This window comes from Caenorhabditis elegans, chromosome I (genome assembly GCF_000002985.6).
Source record: "Caenorhabditis elegans chromosome I".
In the NCBI taxonomy this organism is placed as follows: domain Eukaryota; kingdom Metazoa; phylum Nematoda; class Chromadorea; order Rhabditida; family Rhabditidae; genus Caenorhabditis; species Caenorhabditis elegans.
In genome coordinates this window covers 13,990,893-14,008,704 of record NC_003279.8, presented here as the reverse complement: position 1 = coordinate 14,008,704, position 17,812 = coordinate 13,990,893, and the positions used below count along the sequence as shown (strand labels likewise).

Sequence of the window (17,812 nt, the reverse complement as noted above, 5' to 3'; positions counted from 1 at the left end):
TGAAACAGAAAACATAAATTTTTAGATTTTTAGATTTAAAATGTAATGGAAAAAAACCATTTTTAGTCAAAATTTTCAAATTTTTTAAACGAACTTGACATTTGACTTTGAACTAATTTCTTTCAAAATATTTTTTTAATTATTTCTAGCCAATTTTCAGAGTTTTTCTTATTTTATTAACAATATTTTAATAGGTGCCGGACGTTTTAAGTAGAACCTTAAATATAACAATGAGTTTATTAACAATGATGTACAATAATTATGACTTTCTGACAGATCTACCAATTAAACAAAAACCGAACGTTTTCCGATGCCATATTCACCGCTTCAGATAGAATACGTGGTTTTTGGATGAAATGAAAAAAGTTGGAATTTCTGATTGTTTGACTGCTCTGAGGACTTTTCTGCGCAAAGATCTTGATGGTCAGCAGTGCCCAAAGCGTCAATCCAACGTCGTCGGAAACTTGGAGGATGTTCTGAACAATTCCATTGGTGAAGTAGATATCAACATCAACCGATATCTTGGTGGCCAGGAGGTATGGGAATTGTTTCTTGAGAAGTTCGTCGGCGCACTTCTTGAATACGCATTCTGTGCTGCTATCTGAATGATTCAGGCGAAGTGCGAGGATTGAGAGCACAAGGTAGGCTCTGTCGGACGTCCAGGTTTTTAGAAGCACCCTGAAAATATATGTATTACAAAAACTAAAATATCCGAACAAATTTAGAACTTTAGATACAAAACACTGCTATCACGGGGTGCCAGGTTGTCCCATTACGGCTTGATCTACAAAAATGCGGGAAGTTTTCGCCAAAAAATATGTGACGTCAGCACACGAAATTAGTTGAGAACTATGCGTCTCTTCTCCCGCATTTTTGTAGATCTACGTTGATCAAGCCGAAATGAGACACTCTAGCAGCAAAAAAGTCACATTTGGATTTAGCATTTAAAAAAAATGCCTGGTGACTAGCGATGAACGCCAGATTTTCAAAAATGCCCAGGTTTGTTTAGGCTCAACTTATTGAAATGTTCGACATTGTATAAATGTAAAAATTATCGGGCAAGGTATTGTAGGGTGCCTCCAGTGCAGAGATCTGTCCCATTATGGTTTGATCTACAAAAAATGCGGTACTTTTTCACTCGAAAATATGTGACATCAGCACGTTTAGTTGAGAACTTTGCGTCTCTTCTCCCGCATTTTTTGTAGATCTATTCAGATCAAGCCGAAATTAGACAACTGACACAATGTGTGATATAGGAAACTCTATTTTGAATCGTTTTCATTATTAAGTCTAGGTTCCCAACTCACTGAAATGTTCGAAATTGTATAAATGTGAAGATTTTCGGCAAAGTATTGTAGGGCGCCATTACAACCAAATCCCGAACAATCCCCAATATCGCAATATGCAATGGCTCCGAGTCGAACCTCCCCAGCGCAGAGATCAGAACGTCCATTGCTCCGTGATTGATGTATTGCATGCACTTCTCTTTCTTATTATATGTCCTCATGCTAACCTTCTCAGCTACCAGTTTACAGATCTCGACATCGTCTCTGCGAACTACGGCGTTCAGAAAGTTCAGACCGACCGGTTTGGCTGTCGGATTCACATCCCCGATGGAGAACATCACCTCCAGATTGCTTTCATTCAGACAGCTACCCAAAATCCGTGTCGCCAGATCATGAGCAGCTTGGTCAGTACTTTCCAGAGCATGCATACAATTTAACGCAAGTTCTTGAAGTCTTGATTTATCCAAACTTGCACCTTTACTGAAGAGACTTATGATTGCGTTGCAAATTCTTTCCGTTCGAACATTTGCGGTCAAATTTCTACCAACGTTTTTAAAAAGTTCCTTGCAAATGAATGAGATATCATCCTGCCTTACACGATGCGAATGATGTCTGGAAAAATAATTTGTGGTTTGGGCGGCAACCAACATTTTAAACTCACATAACAATTTCGGCGAGACAATCGGCTTCATAAAAGAAATAATATGCGTCCATTAACAACCGATCGGCAAATATCGGCATCGATGGGAGATGTTTCATCGATTGAACAGCAAGATAGACACATCGTTCCACGTCGTACAACTTGCCCATCTCATGATAATCCTTCAGATGTGAATGCAAGTCTTGAAAGCAGCTCTGCAGCTCGGCTCTACGTCGGAGACGTAACATGTGCTTTATTGCAAAAATGGTAGACTCGTACGTTGTGGTGTAGGAAATTTGGATTGGGCAGTTTTTGGGGGCTTTTACGCCACATCCTGGAAAATATTAGATTCCTTTAGATCCATAGATCCTTAGGCCCTTAGATCCTTAGATCCTTAGATTCTTAGATCCTTAGATCCTTAGATCCTTAGATCCTTAGATCCTTAGATCCTTAGATCCTTAGATCCTTAGATCCTTAGATCCTACTCAATTTTCTTAGAATACCTTACCATAAATAGCAATCTTATGCAAGTGTGAGTGTGATTCTAACAACTCTTCAAGCTGGTCCTCATCCATTTTGTTTCCTGACAAATCCAAGAATCTGAGCTCCGGAAGAACCTTGTTGCAGCTAAGGAAGACTCTTATGTTGGTCTGGAGGGCGTTTTTTCTGCAAATCCCAATTTTTCAAAAATTTCAAATGTTAAAATCCAAGAAAATACAAGAACTTACAACCTGATTGACATATCCAACACGTTAAGATGTTTCAAAGTGAAGAGCTCCTCTAGATCTTGTGCTCTCTTAAACTCCAGGCCTCTAAGTGAGAGCTGTCTGAGGTTTTGCAAATTAGAGATCCCTTGAAGATTTGAAACATTGCTGTAGCTGATATCCAAGCAATCAAGATTCACAAAACTTGGGAAAATCTTGGAGAATTCTGTTTTATAGAACTTCAAGCCGCATAACGCAAGACTGCGGAGCCATGGGAGTTGTTGGCCGGTCTGCAAGAGCAACTACTTGGTTAAGAAGCATGCATGGGATGTACCTCGGCTAGCCATGAACATGAATAACTCGTCATCCCACTCAAATCCAGATGATCGATTTGGGAAGTCTCGAAAATGTGGCTCAGGGAGCGTGTGAGCAAGAATTCTTCTCGTTGTCCTGGAAAATTTAGGAAGTTTTGTGGAAGTTAATTTCGACCATAATGCTCATATTAAAGGATGTTAGCTTATTATACAGGATCTAATGATCTAAGGATCTAAGGATCTAAGGATCTATGGGTCGAAGGATCTATGGATCTATGGATCTAAGGATCTAAGGATCTAAGGATCTATGGATCTAGGTATCTATGGATCTATGGATCTAAGGATCTAAGGATCTAAGGATCTAAGGATCTAAGGATCTAAGGATCTAAGGATCTAAGGAACTAAGGATCAAATAATCTAAGGATCTAAGGATCAAACCCTAGCATTTAATCTTAGGTCCAAAACGAAGGGGGCTGATCCAAAATGTATAACTATCAAAATTGAAATTTTCAGGGCCCTAGCTTGATAATTTGCGTCAAAGAGTCTGAGCCTAATAGTAAGAGTCTGAAGCCTAAAAGACTGATAGTAAACATAATTCCCCTAGTTGTAAGAGAATTTGCATGAACTCGCTTGACAAAATAAGCCCAAAGAAATTTAGCTTTGCAACCTAAGCCTAAGGATCTGAGCCTACGAGCCGGAGTCTGAAAGCTTAAGCCTGATCCAAATAGTCTTCCATTTTTAAGATCCACCCGTAAACACTTACTTTTCCTATTACCATCAATCGCTGGCCCGATCACCTTGAACTCATCACAAATAACAAACGACTTGAGACATTGATTAGCGAGTTGATCAAACGTCTCCGGGAACATCTTCACATTTTCGAAATTGACTTTTGTCAGAATAAAACAGACACCATTGAGCTTCTGATCGATGTTGTAGGACCACGTGGCGTTGAGCTTCAGGAGCTGAGCATAGACTTCGTTGCTCGAGGCAATGTCGAAAACGTATTGTTTTGAGTTGTAGTGGCCTGAAAACTAGTAATCTATAGATTTTATAGTGTGAGATTTTATAGTGTGTACTCTCAACTCACTTACCTGCATCAATTTGCTTCGCGACAGCTGCAGCAGCTTGATGGACTAAAGTATCCGCCATTGAGCTTCGGGTTCGGAAAATTTCTAGGCTCAACGGGGTTCTTAACAAAATTAGTTACAAATAGGCCGTTATCAGTAAAACTTACATTCTGAGTCATGAAACTGCTGATAATCACTTGCCAAATAGATTTACATGAGAAGAATCTGAAGAAAATAGTGGAAGAGAGTTCTCTCGGATGTTGGCAAAAGAGAATAAATGAGAAAGAGAGAGAGAGAGAGAGAGATAATCGAAGAGAGACACAGACAGTGAAAGAAGGGTCAGTGAGGGCAGATGGGTGGTCACTTCTATCGGACCATTCGGGTCTTGACCGGAGGGGGCAGGAGGGGGAAAGGGTGTGGAGTGACGTCATCAAAGTCCTCTCCTCGGGGGTTGCGGCACCTAGAAAAATCATAAACTCTACAAGACACAATTGTTTGTTTGTTTATTCGAAATTTGATAAATAATAACAAAATGTAATACATAGAATATCAACGGGGAAAATCGAATAACACATAAAAATAAGAAAGACCCGTCAGAGTCCATCTTAAGTATGAAAAGTAAATACTATTTGACAGAAGAGGATAAATCAACGAGAAATTTAAAAGAATGAGATTTGTTGGTTTATGAGGTTCATAAACTGGGAGGGGGAAAGGAATGTTGATACATTGTGAACTGTACTGTTCCAAAGGGGAACGACAATAGAAAAGAAACCTTTGGACTTTGGATTGACTAGAGAAAGGAGCATCGGCCGACGTTGAGATCTGACATGCAAAATGAATCTTTTTGCATCTGGGAAATGTACAGCGCTTGTTATAATTTTATACAAGAGAATAAGCTGTGATTTTAAGCGTGTTGAGCGGGCTGTGGCCATGTTGAGAATGCTTAGGCGGTTTTTATATGAAAGTGAATAAACTAATGAGGTGTTTCTATGTGATGTTTCCGATACTTTGTATTGTATATTGTTACGTTGTAGTATTATTCTTGAGTAGTATTTGAGAGCGGATTCTAACGCACCTGACAGTTTTGAATGAGGGGGAGGGGAGTAAATGTGGGACCCATAGTCAAGAATTGGTGAGACATACGTTTTAAACAGGTTCACATAGAATTTAATGGAGCCAGAGGGGAAGGATTTTAGGATCTGTTTTGCCCTAAGAAGTGCCAGGGAAGAGGTTCTATTGATATGCGATTTGAATGACAATTTATCGTCGGTGATAAGCCCGAGGTCTCTAACAGAGGAACTGGGGACGATGGGTAGGGAGTCAATAATGAAATTATGCCTAGGGTTTTGAGTTCCTATGTGGAGTAGGGCCGTTTTGGTGGGAGCAAGCGGCAACTGATTTTTCATAGACCAATCTACAATGAGATCAATTGTGCTTTGAAGTTCAATTGGATCGTGACTGAATATTTTCACATCGTCAGCAAAACAAGAAAATTGAATAGAAGGGGGTATGGATAGGAGTAGATCGTTCAAAAACAATATAAAAAGAAGGGGACCTGTAACTGTTCCTTGGGGCACCAAGAACTGAGCATCCCACAAAAACCGAGGTAGGCAGGCAGGTGTAGGTGCACAGAAGGTTTTTTAGTTTGTAGTTTATGCATCAACCAATACTTCTTAAACGTTAGGATATTATACCTGTACTGGAAATAAGCAAATCTGCATTATTGATTAAAACTTTATTTACAAACTTTTATACAACAAATACAAAGATCCTTATATATTACTCCCTGAGATATAAGATATTAGATATTAGATATTAGATATTAAATATAAAATTACAATGACCAATTCATCAAGAACATGATATTTTCCGACGCATTCTTAACGGTGCTAGATTTAGATACAGGACTATGAAGAAAATAGAAACACTCTGAATTTTTGATTTTCACGGCGTTTTTGGCATCTTTCTGAGCAAAAATCTTCGTGGCCAGCAGAGCCCAGAGAATGATCCCGTCGCCGTGGGTTCTCTGAAGAACCCGGGAAACGATGCCATTTGTGAAGTAGGCTTCGGTGTCTTCGGTGATATCAGCGGCGAGGAGGTATGGGAACTTTTTGACGATTGCTTCATTGGCAGGAGCCCAGAAATCGCATTCCGCTGGCCCTTGTTCACAGGATTGTAAGAGGAGAGCCAGGATGGTGACGGCGAGGTAGGCACGGTTGGAATCCCATTTGTTGAGGAGTTTTCTGGAAGTTTTGGGGGTTAGAATATTTTTTTCAGATTCTTAGATACTTAGATCCTTAGATCTTTAGATCCTTAGATCCTTAGATCCTTAGATCCTTAGATCCTTAGATCTTTAGATCTTTAGATACTTAGATACTTAGATCCTTAGATCCTTAGATCCTTAGATCTTTAGATACTTAGATACTTAGATCCTTAGATCTTTAGATACTTAGATCCTTAGATCCTTAGATCCTTAGATTCTTTGATCCTTAAACTTAATAAACTCACTGGAAAGCTCTGAACTCATTGGCTGTGAAAGAGTTATTCTTACAGCTCAACTTCCGCACCATGATCAAATTTTTCATAACTTGCAGAATCCCAATGTGCACTTGCTCCGAATCAAAAATCTCTATGCAAAAAATTAAGGTTTTCAATTCTTCATAGTCCAGCCAATCGAAGGAATACATATCGTAACTCGATGTGCTTTTCATCAAAGCTTCCAGAATCGGCATGCACAATGAGCAATCTTGCTTTCTGACGGCGGCGCTCAGGATGTTCAGAAGACGCTTGGTACTGCGCCACTTGTGCACGCTCTTTATCACCAAATGGATTGTGTGCTCTGTGATGCATCGCTCGAGAATCCGCATCGCACGAGCATCGATCACATTTTTCATCAGTGAAGGTTCGGCACATTTCAATGCAAGCGCGGCAAGTTTCTCGGGACACCACCGGTGATGCAAGTTCACCAAACGCTCGATTCCAATCCATACATTGGGATTTAATGTCTCCTTTACAATTAGCGGTCCATGGGCTCGGGATTAACTTTCTGCATCAAAAAGTGCAAAAACTCTTCGGTACTGAGACGCTGAAATCCAAAAAATCTACCGGGTTCGCGTTGTTCAATGATTTTGAAATGTATCTTAAGACGTTCGACATCCGGGAATGTCGACCGACCCGTGACATATATGAGCAAAGCGTCAAACATTTGGGAGATGCCGAGTGTAAATATGTTCTTGTTTCTGTAAGTATGTATAGCGTTAGTTTAAGGATACTCTTGAAGGTTGAGTTCGGAAAATGGTGATTTAGTTTTAAAATACTCAAAATATTCCATTATACTAGGGCTCCCAGTTGAGTGTGAGGCGCAAACGCGGGCCTCACGCCGACATTTTGGAAGCGGCCGACACATTCTGGGTTCCGCAGCTTGGCGTAAACGTGTGCGCAACGTAGTGCGGAGCTCCGCGCTGCACTATACATGCGGCGTTGGTGGCGTAGTGAGGCCGGCGCAGGCGCCGTTGCGGCGATCTCATGGGAGCCCTACAATATACTGAAATACTACAAAAGAGACATGAAAAAATCGCGAAAGTTCCAAAATTTGAAACCACACCCACTTTCGCACCGATCAGCGACTTCGAACTCCGCACACTCCGCCTGATTGGTTGAAAAGTGGGCGGAGCGAATCGCTGATTGGTTGAACATCTCATTTTGGAGGAAACTCGAAATTTGCGTTTTTAAAAGTTTGATTTTTTTTTTCATTTTTCTTTTGTTGTATTTCAGCGTATTCGAATATTATTATTTCTGATGTTCTTATTATTTTGAAACTAAATCCCCATAAACGTTCTATCTCCTATTAGGATTCAGCATGAATATATTTAACTAGGGTGTTCAGGGACTATAGTTGTTTGCCGCCGACGCCTGGAAACTCATGCAAATTCCAGATATAAGTAATCCGGGACACTAAAACCAAACTGCACCTAGTCCAACTTACATTGCCAACTCCACTATACAATTAATTGCTTTTGGACGTGCCAAAAAAGTTCCCGGATGTGATCTTACTCCGTTTTCTGAAAGTGCCACTGTGACTTCAGCCAGCAAATTAGCACATTTTTTAACATCATAGTCCTGATTCTTCTTGTGCATTTCTTTTAAGATCCGAAGCATCTCGCCTAGACATACTTGTACAGGATAACCCCTTCTCACGTTTATATAGTGAGTCAAGGTTTCGATGCAGGAGTCGAAGCCTTGGGTTCCTAGGACTGTAAGCCTTGCGGTCTCGGGGTTTTGGGGCAAGTTTTCAGTGTAGCCGAGAACTGAGATCTTTCGGAGGTGAGGATGTGACCTTGTAAGTTTTTCGTAGAGATCGGCATCCAAGAAGAGGGAGGAGCAATCTAAGAATTTCAGCTCAGGAAGCATCTTTTCGCAATAAAGGAAGTATCTGATGGTGTTTCGGTAGTTGTCTTCTCTGAAGCACACTTTTTTATTTAATGAGCAATAACCTAAAACCTACCGCTCCCTAGAAATATCCAAAACCCTTAACTTTCTCAATCCAAACAGGTCTATCATATCCGTATAGTTATCAAATTCCAAATTCCTTAGACACAAAACTCGAAGATTCCGCAAATTGGATATTCCGTCTAAGTCCTTGACGTTGGTGCTGCTGATATCCAGTGTTTGGAGGTTCGGGAAGCTTTTGTAGAATTTTGGGAACTCGATTTCCGCAAATTTATGAGATTCTAGAGAGAGGGTGCGGAGAGCTGGGAGCATTACTCTGAGCTAAAAAAAAATGGAAAGCAAGGAAAATTTGACTTTTATCGCTGTTTATCAACACCGGAAATGTCTAAAACCGGCAATCGCCGAAATTACCGATTGCCGGAACATTGCTAAAACGGCAATTACCAAATTACCAAAATTGCCGATTGCCGGAAATTTCCAAAACCGGCAATTGCCGAAATTGCCAGAAATTTCCAAAACCGGCAATGGCCAAAATTGCCAATTGCTGGAATTTTCCAAAACCGGCGATTGCCGAAATTGCCGATTGCCAGAAATTTCCAAAACCGGTAATTGCCAAAAATGCCAGAAACTTCCAAAACCGGCAATTGCCGAAATTGCCAGAACTTCCCAAAACCGGCAATTGCGGGAATTGCCAAAATTTCCAGAAATTTGCATATCCGCCAATTGCCAAAAATGCCAGAAATTTCCAAAACTGGCAATTGTTAATATTGCCGATTGCCGGAAATTTCCAAAACCGGCAACTGCCAAACATGCCTGTAATTTCCAAAACCGGCAATTCCAATTTTGCCGAAAATTTTCAAAACCTGCAACTGCCAAAATTTCTGGAAAGTTCCAAAACCGGAAATTGCCAGTTTTGCCGGAAATTTCCAAAACCAATTTTTGTCAATTTTGCCGGAAATTTCCAATACCAGCAACTGCCAAAATTGCCGGAAGTTTCCAAAACCGGCAATTGCCAATTTTGCCGGAAATTTCCAAAAACGGCAAATGCCAAAATTGCGGGAAATTTCCAAAACCGGCAATTGCCAATTTTGCCGGAATTTTCTTAAACCGGCAATAGCCAAAATTGCCAAAATTGCCGGAAATGTCTAAAACCGGCAATCGCCGAAATTGCGGTTTGCCGGAAATTTCCAATACCGCCAGTTGCCAAAATTGCCGATTGCCGGAAATTTCCAAAACCGGTAATTGCCAAAATTGCCGATTGCCGGAAAATTCCAAAACCGGTAATTGCCAAATCTACCAATTGCCAGAAATTTCCAAAACCGGTAATTGCCAAATCTACCAATTGCCAGAAATTTCCAAAACCGGCATTTGCCCGAATTGTCGATTGCCGGATATTTCCAAAACCAGCAATTGCCAAAATTGCCGATTGCCAGAAATTTCCAAAACCGGTAATTGCCGAAATTACCGATTGCCGGAACATTGCTAAACCGGCAATTACCAAATTACCAAAATTGCCTATTGCCGGAAAATTCCAAAACCAGAAATTGCCAAAATTACCAATTGCCAGAAATTTCCAAAACCGGCAATAGCCGAAATTGCCAAAATTGCCGGAAATGTCTAAAACCGCCAATTGCCAAAATTGCCGATTGCCGGAAATTTCCAAAACCGGTAATTGCCAAAATTACCAATTGCCAGAAATTTCCAAAACCGGCATTTGCCCAAATTGTCGATTGCCGGATATTTCCAAAACCGGCAAAAGCCGAAATTGCCAAAATTGCCGGAAATGTCTAAAACCGGCAATTGCAAAAATTGCCGATTGCCGGAAATTTCCAAAACCGGTAATTGCCAAAATTGCCGATTGCCGGAAAATTCCAGAACCAGAAATTGCCGAAGAAATTTGCATATCCGGCAATTGCCAAAAATGCCAGAAATTTCCAAAACCGGCATTTGCCGAATTTGCCGATTAGGGATATAGGCACATAAATACCTACCTTAGAAATCCATCCTTCTTGCAAAAGCGTGTGGGATGCTGATAAATCCAGATAACGTAGCCCTTGACCTGACCCTCTTTGGATTAGCCGCTCCAGCAACTTCACAATTTTCAACTTCCGAGGTCTATCTGAAATAAAAAAGTTATCGGTGCTACAGCAATCTTGCAGCTGCTACCGTTCCGAGTTGTGTACAACTCTCTGAATGATGGCCTGAGCGTCCCAATAGTTAAGGACTTCAACTTCTGAGTTTGCAGGAACCTTGCAGTCTTTTCATCGAGAAATGTGGACCTCAAGTCTACTTTTGTCACGTTGAACAGATCTCCATAGGTATGCATTGCAGAAGTTAACTGTACCCAATTAAACTTTGATATCAGCTTCTGATAAATCAAGTTGCTACATCGAGAGTTGAATTTTGAATTATTTTCTCGGGGATATGATCCTGTAAAAATGTATAATATTTTAAAGAAAAAGTTGATAGCAAGGAGAGAAATACCATTCTGAAGACTGACGGCGATCGATTCAGCTGCAAGATCGGATAGCGATCTGACCAGGTCAGGTTCGTTCTGAAAAATCAATTTTGGGAGGTGTTGCAAAAGTATGGTATATATACGTAGATGAAGTTGATGTTAAGAACATCAAAGAATTCTGGGAAACTTTCCAAACTTTACATTTTGTAGTGTTTGATATTTTTTAATCTACAAAAACCAAAAAAAAAGTAGTTTACAATTTCGGTTTTGCTTTGTTACTTAAAGTTTCCTTGTACAACTTTTTTACAAAAAATATTTTTTTAAAAACGTGAAAACGTTAATTTTCAGCTATTTTATTCAAATTCTGAATAGAAATTGGAACTCACCTCTTCAATTTACTTAATAACTTTTCATGTAACTTCTGAAAAAATACAAATTCAAATTTGGGAGTAAATTCTCAATAAAAATCAACAAAAAAACACCAATTCATATAGTTAATAGCAGGGAAAACAAAAATATAAACATTTTGTGAGAGACCGAGAGAGAGAGAGGGAGATAGAGAGATGCAGACACCAAAAGATGAGCGGAGAGGAAGCAGAGAAGAAGAGGAGACAAAGGGATGTAGGGAAAGGTCAGCTGAATAAGAGGAGAAAAGGGGACCCTTACAAGTATACTGAACATGGTGCATCGACTGAGATACGCACGTGGCGTCAGGTTGTCCCATCATGGTTTGATCTACAGTAAATGCGGGAATTGTTGCCTAGGCAACAGTTGGAAACTCTGCGTCTTGTTTCCCGCATTTTTTGTAGATCACGCCGTGATGGGGCTCTCTGACACCACGTGGATATGAACCTTTGATACCGGACACATGGTGCATCGACAGAGACGCGATATTAGACATGGTGCATCGATAGGGCGCCGCGCGTGAAAGTCGGTGTTTGAAGGTGGAGTAGCGCCAGTGGGGATTTTGTCTAAATGCACTTATAATGATCCAAAACAACCGAATATCATAATAAAACACTCCAAAAATTTTTAGATTTTTCACAATTTCCGGTCAAAGTTTTGGCAAATTTGCAAAATTTTGAAAAAAACGAGCTTTTGAGGAAATTTTAAGAAATGTCGCATGTGTCGACCCCTACAATGTTTTAATACAAATAATTTAAACAGAATTAAAACATAAAAAATGTCGAAAAAACAATTTTTTTTGGTCGACTTCCAAAATTATGAGTGGCAAAAACTGAGTAATTGCCACTTTTTGACAGTAAATAAAAAATTTTCAAAAATTTTTTGGAAAGATTTATCATGATATTTGGTCATTTTAGGACCAAAGGAGTGGTTTTTAACAATTTCCCCACTGGCGCTACTTTAAGAAATTTTTTCTGAGCAGCCAGGGACCCCTCACAGTTACAAGATATCTAATGGCTCAAACGTTCAGCCACTTCTGTGGTTTGTAGTCTAGAACTGCCCAGAAAATTAGGTCAAAAAAATACAAATCTTTATTCACAAAGTAATACATTTCCTGAGATATTATACCGAATTGAAATTTCCAAATTACCAATTCATCAAAAACATGATATTTTTCGACGCATTTTTGACAACACGAGTTTGGCAGTAGCATAAACACGACGGTAATAGTTTGATTTTTGGATTTTCTCGGAGTTTTTCACATCTTGTTGAGCAAAGATCTTTGTGGTAAGCAGAGCCCAGAGGATGATCCCATCTCCGTGAGTTCTTCTTAGAACACTTGGAACGGTGTCATTTGTGAAGTAGACTTCGGTTTCTTCAGTTATATGAGCTGCTAGGAGGTCTGGTAACTTTTTGACAATTGCCTCGTTGGCAGGTTTCCAAAAATCACATTCCTCTGGTTTCTGTTTAGACTGCAAAATTAGAGCCAGAATGGTGGCTGCGAGGTAAGCACGGTTGGAATCCCATTTGTTGAGGAGTTTTCTAGAATGTTTAGACGATTTTAGAGGATTGCATGTTTACTCAATTTTTCGACATTTTTTCTACATTTTTCTGCGGGGACACATCTCTCTGCGTCTCTCGCCTTCAGCATGTGAAGTGGGCTGTCGGCTGATGTAGAAAATGTAGAAAAATGTAGAAAAATGCAAAAAAAAAACATTTTTGCATTTTTCGTGCACACCCCCATAAGAATGCACAAAACGTTCAATTTAAATAAAGAAATGAATAATAATTTATTTTAATTTAAAGGTGGAGTAGAGTCAAAAATTTTTTTTTGCTCTAAATGACAGAAAATGGACCCTAATAACCGAAAATAACAGTAAAAAAATTTTAAAAATTTTCTAAATTTTTTATGATTTTTTCAATTTTGAGAAAATCAAAGAAACGGCTGACGAAATTTGAATTACCGTCGATTTTTCTCGATTTTTTCTCCTATATTTGATTTGAAACATTGTTTGTCAATTGTTTAAAATAGTTATCTTGAAAAAAAATTAATAAAAAATATTAAATTGCGGATTTTAGGCCAATTTTGACATTTCTGGCGATTTCCTTAGGGTTTTAAAGTTTTTTAAACGGAAAGTGGTTACATAATTGAAAAACAATGTTTCAAATCAAATATAGAAGAAAAAATCGAGAAAAATCGACCATTTCAGCCAGAAAACGCGAAAATATCAAAAATGACGTCACTCATTTGCGCGGGAATTCAAATTTCGTCAGCCGTTTCTTTGATTTTCTCAAAATTGAAAAAATCATAAAAAATTTAGATAATTTTTTTAATTTTTTTTACAGTTATATTCGGTTATTAGGGTCCATTTTCTGTCATTTAAAACAAAAAAAATTCGACTCTACTCCACCTTTGATTTCAAAACGAGGAAGTACAAAAGTACCAAAAAAACCCACTGAAAAGCTCGAAACTCGTTAGATAAGAACCAATTATTCCTCCAATCGCCTTTTGACAGCAAGACCAAATTCTTGATAACCCGCAGAATCCCAATGTGCCATTGCTCCAAATCAAAAATCTCTATCCACTGAATCAAGGTTGTTAAAAGATTCCAACCCACCGCATTGAAATTATGCTTCCTGTCTTCAGTGATCAAGGTGTTTTTGTCTAATGCTTCTAGAATCCTCAGGCATAATGATAAGTCTTGTTTTCCGACGGCGACACTCAGGATGTTCACTAGACGCTTGGCGCTGTACCACTTTTCCACGCCAGTGAGCACAAAATTAATGGTTTGCTCTGTGATGCATTGCTCGAGAATCCGCATCGCACGAGCATCGGGTGCAGTCTGATAAGGTTGGGCACATACCAAAGCAATCTTGGCAAGTTTCTCGTGACTCCACTCGTGATCCATGTGCACCAGGCGCTCGATGCCGTTCCACACATTGTGATTGAGATGCTCCATACCATTTAACACAACGGGATCGAACGGTTGCAGTATAGGCAACAGCATATTAGCGAAGTCATTCCATATATCAGGACGATGCCGCTCAATGTCGTTATACACGGTTTCAAGTAGCCCGAAGCCTGGGGATGTTGAACATTCCACAATATACTTCGCAAAGGCGTCGAATATTTGGAAGGTCTCGTGTGCGTGCAGGCGCTTGTTACTGAAAATTTGGAGAGTTTTGAACAAGGACGGTCTAGCGCTATAAAATAAATTAAGTATATAACTTGCATTACCAATTCCACCAAACAATCAATTGCATTTGAACAAGCCATCCGACCCGGTACGGTCGGTGAGAATGCCACTGTGACTTCGACCAATAACTCCACACATTTTGCAACATCATAGTCTAGATTCTTCTCGTTCAGCTTCCTCAACTGCAGAAAGATCTCGCCGAGACATATTTGCACAGGATACTCCCTTTTCAAGTTTAGGTAATGAGATAAAGTCTCGATGCTGGAGTCGAAGTTTTGGGTGCCTAGGACTTTAAGTCTCGGGATGACTGGCAAGTTTTGAGCGCAGCCGAGGAGAGAAATCTTTCGAAGATGGGGATGGGATTGTGCAAGTTCTTTGTAGAGATCTTCGTCCAGGTAGGCTGACGAACAATCCAAAAATTTCAACTCGGGAAGCACCTTCTCGCAAGCAAGGAAGTATCTGATAGTTTGTCGGTAGTTGTCTGGCCTGAAGCATACTAGATAAACTGATACACGATTAGCTAAATATTACCAATCCCTGGAAACATCCAGAACATTCAACTTTCTCAATCCAAACAGATCCATCATATCCCTATATCTATCAAAATTCAAGTTTCTTAGACACAACACTTGAAGATTCCGCAACTTCGAGATCCCATCCAAGCTTCTGACGTTGGTGCTGCTGACATCCAAAAAACGGATGTTTGGGAAGCTTTTGCAGAACTTGGGAAACTCGTTTGCCGCAAACTTTCGAGATTCTAGACAGATAGTGCGGAGAGCGGGAAGCAACACTCTAAGCTGGAAAAACAGCAGAACTCAACCCATATCCTTCAAAAAGTTTCCCACCTACCTTAGGAATCCATCCATTCTGGAAAAAAGTTGCGCATCCGGATACATCCAGATAGTGTAGGCTTCGGCGTGTGTTTTTATTATTCTTGATTATATGTTCCAGAAGACCGACGATATTCCAAGTTAACGTTACACCTACAAAAGCTGTACAAAACCTGCAGGCAATTTTTAAGAACTCACCAGCTCCGCTTGTAAACTTGTCTGAGCACGAGCCATCGAGCTTTCCAATCACTAAAGTCTCTAGCTTCTGCGTGTAAAGAAACTTTACAAGATCTATGTCGATAGATATTGATCTCAAGTCGACTATTGTCACATTGAACAGATCTCCATAGGTAAGCATCGCAGAAGTCAACTCTACAGAATTGAATTTCGAGATGAGCTTTGCGTAAATCAAGTTACTACACTGATTGTCAAATTTGCGCGTATCTTCGCGAGGATATAATTCTGAATCGTTATTAAATTTTTAATAAGAATTGGAAATATAATAAATAATTAACTAGTCGAATTCGGTTGGTGACAGCCTCAGCTGCAAGATCAGCTAGTGAGCTGATCATTTTTTGAGTCGGGTAGCGTCTGGAAAAAGTAAAATCTCGAGCAGCAACAAAAAAATAATGTTACTATCTAGTACAAAAATTAATAGACTGTAAGAGGTAGAGAGACACAGATGGTGGAATAGGGGTGCAGGAAAAGGTCAGATTAATAAGGGGAGACAAGGAGAAGAGCGAACCATTGCGGTCCTGTCTATTAGACATGGTGCATCGACTGAGATGCAAACCAGATTTTTGCCAACCGGCACTAGCCGAAATTGCCGAACCCTAAAACTTTCGGCAACTTTTGAGGCAACCGGCAACCAAGTTTAAAAGTGTTGGCGTTGGTCAAACATATATATTTTTATTGAAATTATATTTTAGAGCGTTTTGGAGAAAAGTATAGTCGTTTATTTTCGTTTACAGTGCTTTCTGAATGTTTTTTCTTAGCTAAAAAATTTTTAGCACTGATATTGGCAGTTGCCGAAGTTGTCGAACGCTGAAAACTTCGGAAACCGTCAATTTGATTGCCGGTTGCCGCACAGCCCTGACGCGAACCATTTATGGTGCATTAGTAGTAGTAGTAGTGGTGCAAAGCACCACGAGGGGTCCTTGGAGGTCCTTGGATCATTGAGATCCGCCTGGATCGAAGATTTTGGTGGGGAGGCCTAGTGCCTCTGCCACCTTTTTTGGATCCGTCCACAGTTTAGACGGAGTGAGCGGGGGTTGGATAGAACATTTCAGCATGTGTTCCACATTCCCTGTGACATCGCCACATTTCTTGCAGGCTGGCACCGTGTCGTTGTTGATTCTCGCGAAATAACTTGGGACCATGGTTGAGTGACCGCATCTGATTCTGGCCAGCTCCACTCTTGTTCCTCGCGGCAAGGAGCTTTCCTCTCCATTTATGGCGGGGGCGGGGCGTCCAAGTACGTTGTTCGGCTTCTTGCTGTTTAGGAAGTTATTGACGAAGGTACGGTGATTGGACTTCTGAATGGCCTTGGTCGTTGAGCGGGGATTTGTCCAGGCATTGGTGGTGCTGCTCGGATAGTCTAGCGGCGGCTCTCTGGGCCTGTTGGACGTCCTCTCAAGAGGTCTTCTTGCTTTTAGGTCTCTGGTTGGGTGGCCGGGGGGTGTTCAGTGCTGCAATTGCAAATTGCTGCTTGCGGAGCTCAATTTCTTCGCGAAGAGGAAGTCTCTCCGTTTCCTCATAGATGTGCTGATCGGAGAGTCACTGGTGAGACCACTGCAGGTACGGAGAATGGCACGATAAGGAACTTCGATTTTGTTCCAGCTGCTGTCACTAACGAGTTGAGCCCAGGCGGGGGAAGCGTATGTGGCGACTGGTTTGACGATGGCGTTGAAGGTTTTCAGTAGGAGCTCTTTTGAGCAACCCCAATCTGTTCCTGAGAGCGCTTTCATCAAGTTGTTGAGTTTGGACAGCTTCTTCCTGAGTGCATCTCTGTGAGCGCGCATGCAGAGCATGGTGTCAAGATGGACTCCTAGTAGTTTGGTCTCGTTAGTGGTCGGGATGCTGGCTTGTCCCCAGTGTAGGTCCGGGTTCACTTTGAATTCTTTCGTGTCGGCAGTGAAAACAGTGCATGTGGATTTGGTTGCAGAGATCGTCAGCTTCCGCTCCTCATAGTAATCCTTTAGGATTACCAGATGGGCTTGAGCTGTTGTTGCGGCTTTGTGCAGAGATTTGTCGCGTACAATCGTCGACGTGTCATCAGCATATTGGATGATCTCAACATCATTTCCAGTGGGGGTGTTCCGAGTGTAGAATGAAAACAAGGATGGGCTGGATACTGCACCTTGTGGCACTCCTCCGCGTAGAGTCCTCCAACGGGACCAGTGGCCGTCGTAGATCGTCCTGATCCTTCTTTTGTAGATGTAGCCGATGATCCAGCGGAT

The 17,812-nt window shown here is 40.7% G+C and overlaps 1 protein-coding gene, 4 non-coding genes and 2 pseudogenes across 8 annotated transcripts; 2 read left to right on the top strand and 5 right to left on the bottom strand.

Annotated features, from left to right (window-relative positions):
• Positions 1-220: 220 nt before the first annotated feature.
• Y71A12B.12 lies at positions 221-4,277 on the bottom strand (the record flags this gene model as incomplete). Of its 2 annotated transcripts, NM_001392970.1 has the most annotated exons (9): positions 221-678; positions 1,308-1,898; positions 1,948-2,260; positions 2,435-2,592; positions 2,655-2,920; positions 2,965-3,080; positions 3,708-3,971; positions 4,039-4,136; positions 4,182-4,277. In NM_001392970.1, 8 exons carry the CDS (start codon positions 4,094-4,096, stop codon positions 279-281), a joined length of 2,166 nt encoding a protein of 721 aa, NP_001379272.1. The 2 variants fall into 2 exon arrangements, with proteins under 2 accessions (NP_001379272.1, NP_001040709.1); NM_001047244.3 differs by lacking the exons at positions 3,708-3,971; positions 4,039-4,136; positions 4,182-4,277 and having other exon boundaries at positions 279-678; positions 2,965-2,997.
• ZC334.14 lies at positions 2,271-2,362 on the bottom strand. Its single transcript, NR_050716.1, has one exon. It is a non-coding gene; the product is annotated as an Unclassified non-coding RNA ZC334.14 (non-coding RNA).
• Positions 2,271-2,362, top strand: ZC334.15. The gene has a single exon (NR_050717.1). It is a non-coding gene; the product is annotated as an Unclassified non-coding RNA ZC334.15 (non-coding RNA).
• On the bottom strand, positions 3,206-3,337 carry Y71A12B.26. The gene has a single exon (NR_050714.1). It is a non-coding gene; the product is annotated as an Unclassified non-coding RNA Y71A12B.26 (non-coding RNA).
• Y71A12B.28 lies at positions 3,206-3,337 on the top strand. Its single transcript, NR_050715.1, has one exon. It is a non-coding gene; the product is annotated as an Unclassified non-coding RNA Y71A12B.28 (non-coding RNA).
• Positions 4,278-5,732: 1,455 nt separating the features above from the next.
• On the bottom strand, positions 5,733-11,342 carry Y71A12B.18 (annotated as a pseudogene). Its single transcript has 8 exons — positions 11,308-11,342; positions 10,948-11,017; positions 10,630-10,893; positions 10,455-10,582; positions 8,519-8,784; positions 8,000-8,473; positions 6,523-7,253; positions 5,733-6,257 (listed from the first exon to the last, which is right to left on the bottom strand). Coding segments are annotated over exons 1-8 (2,493 nt in total).
• Positions 11,343-12,483: 1,141 nt separating this feature from the next.
• Y71A12B.15 lies at positions 12,484-15,711 on the bottom strand (annotated as a pseudogene). Its single transcript has 6 exons — positions 15,552-15,711; positions 15,373-15,506; positions 15,055-15,320; positions 14,565-15,009; positions 13,784-14,491; positions 12,484-12,868 (listed from the first exon to the last, which is right to left on the bottom strand). Coding segments are annotated over exons 1-6 (2,098 nt in total).
• Between the last annotated feature and the right edge of the window lie 2,101 nt (positions 15,712-17,812).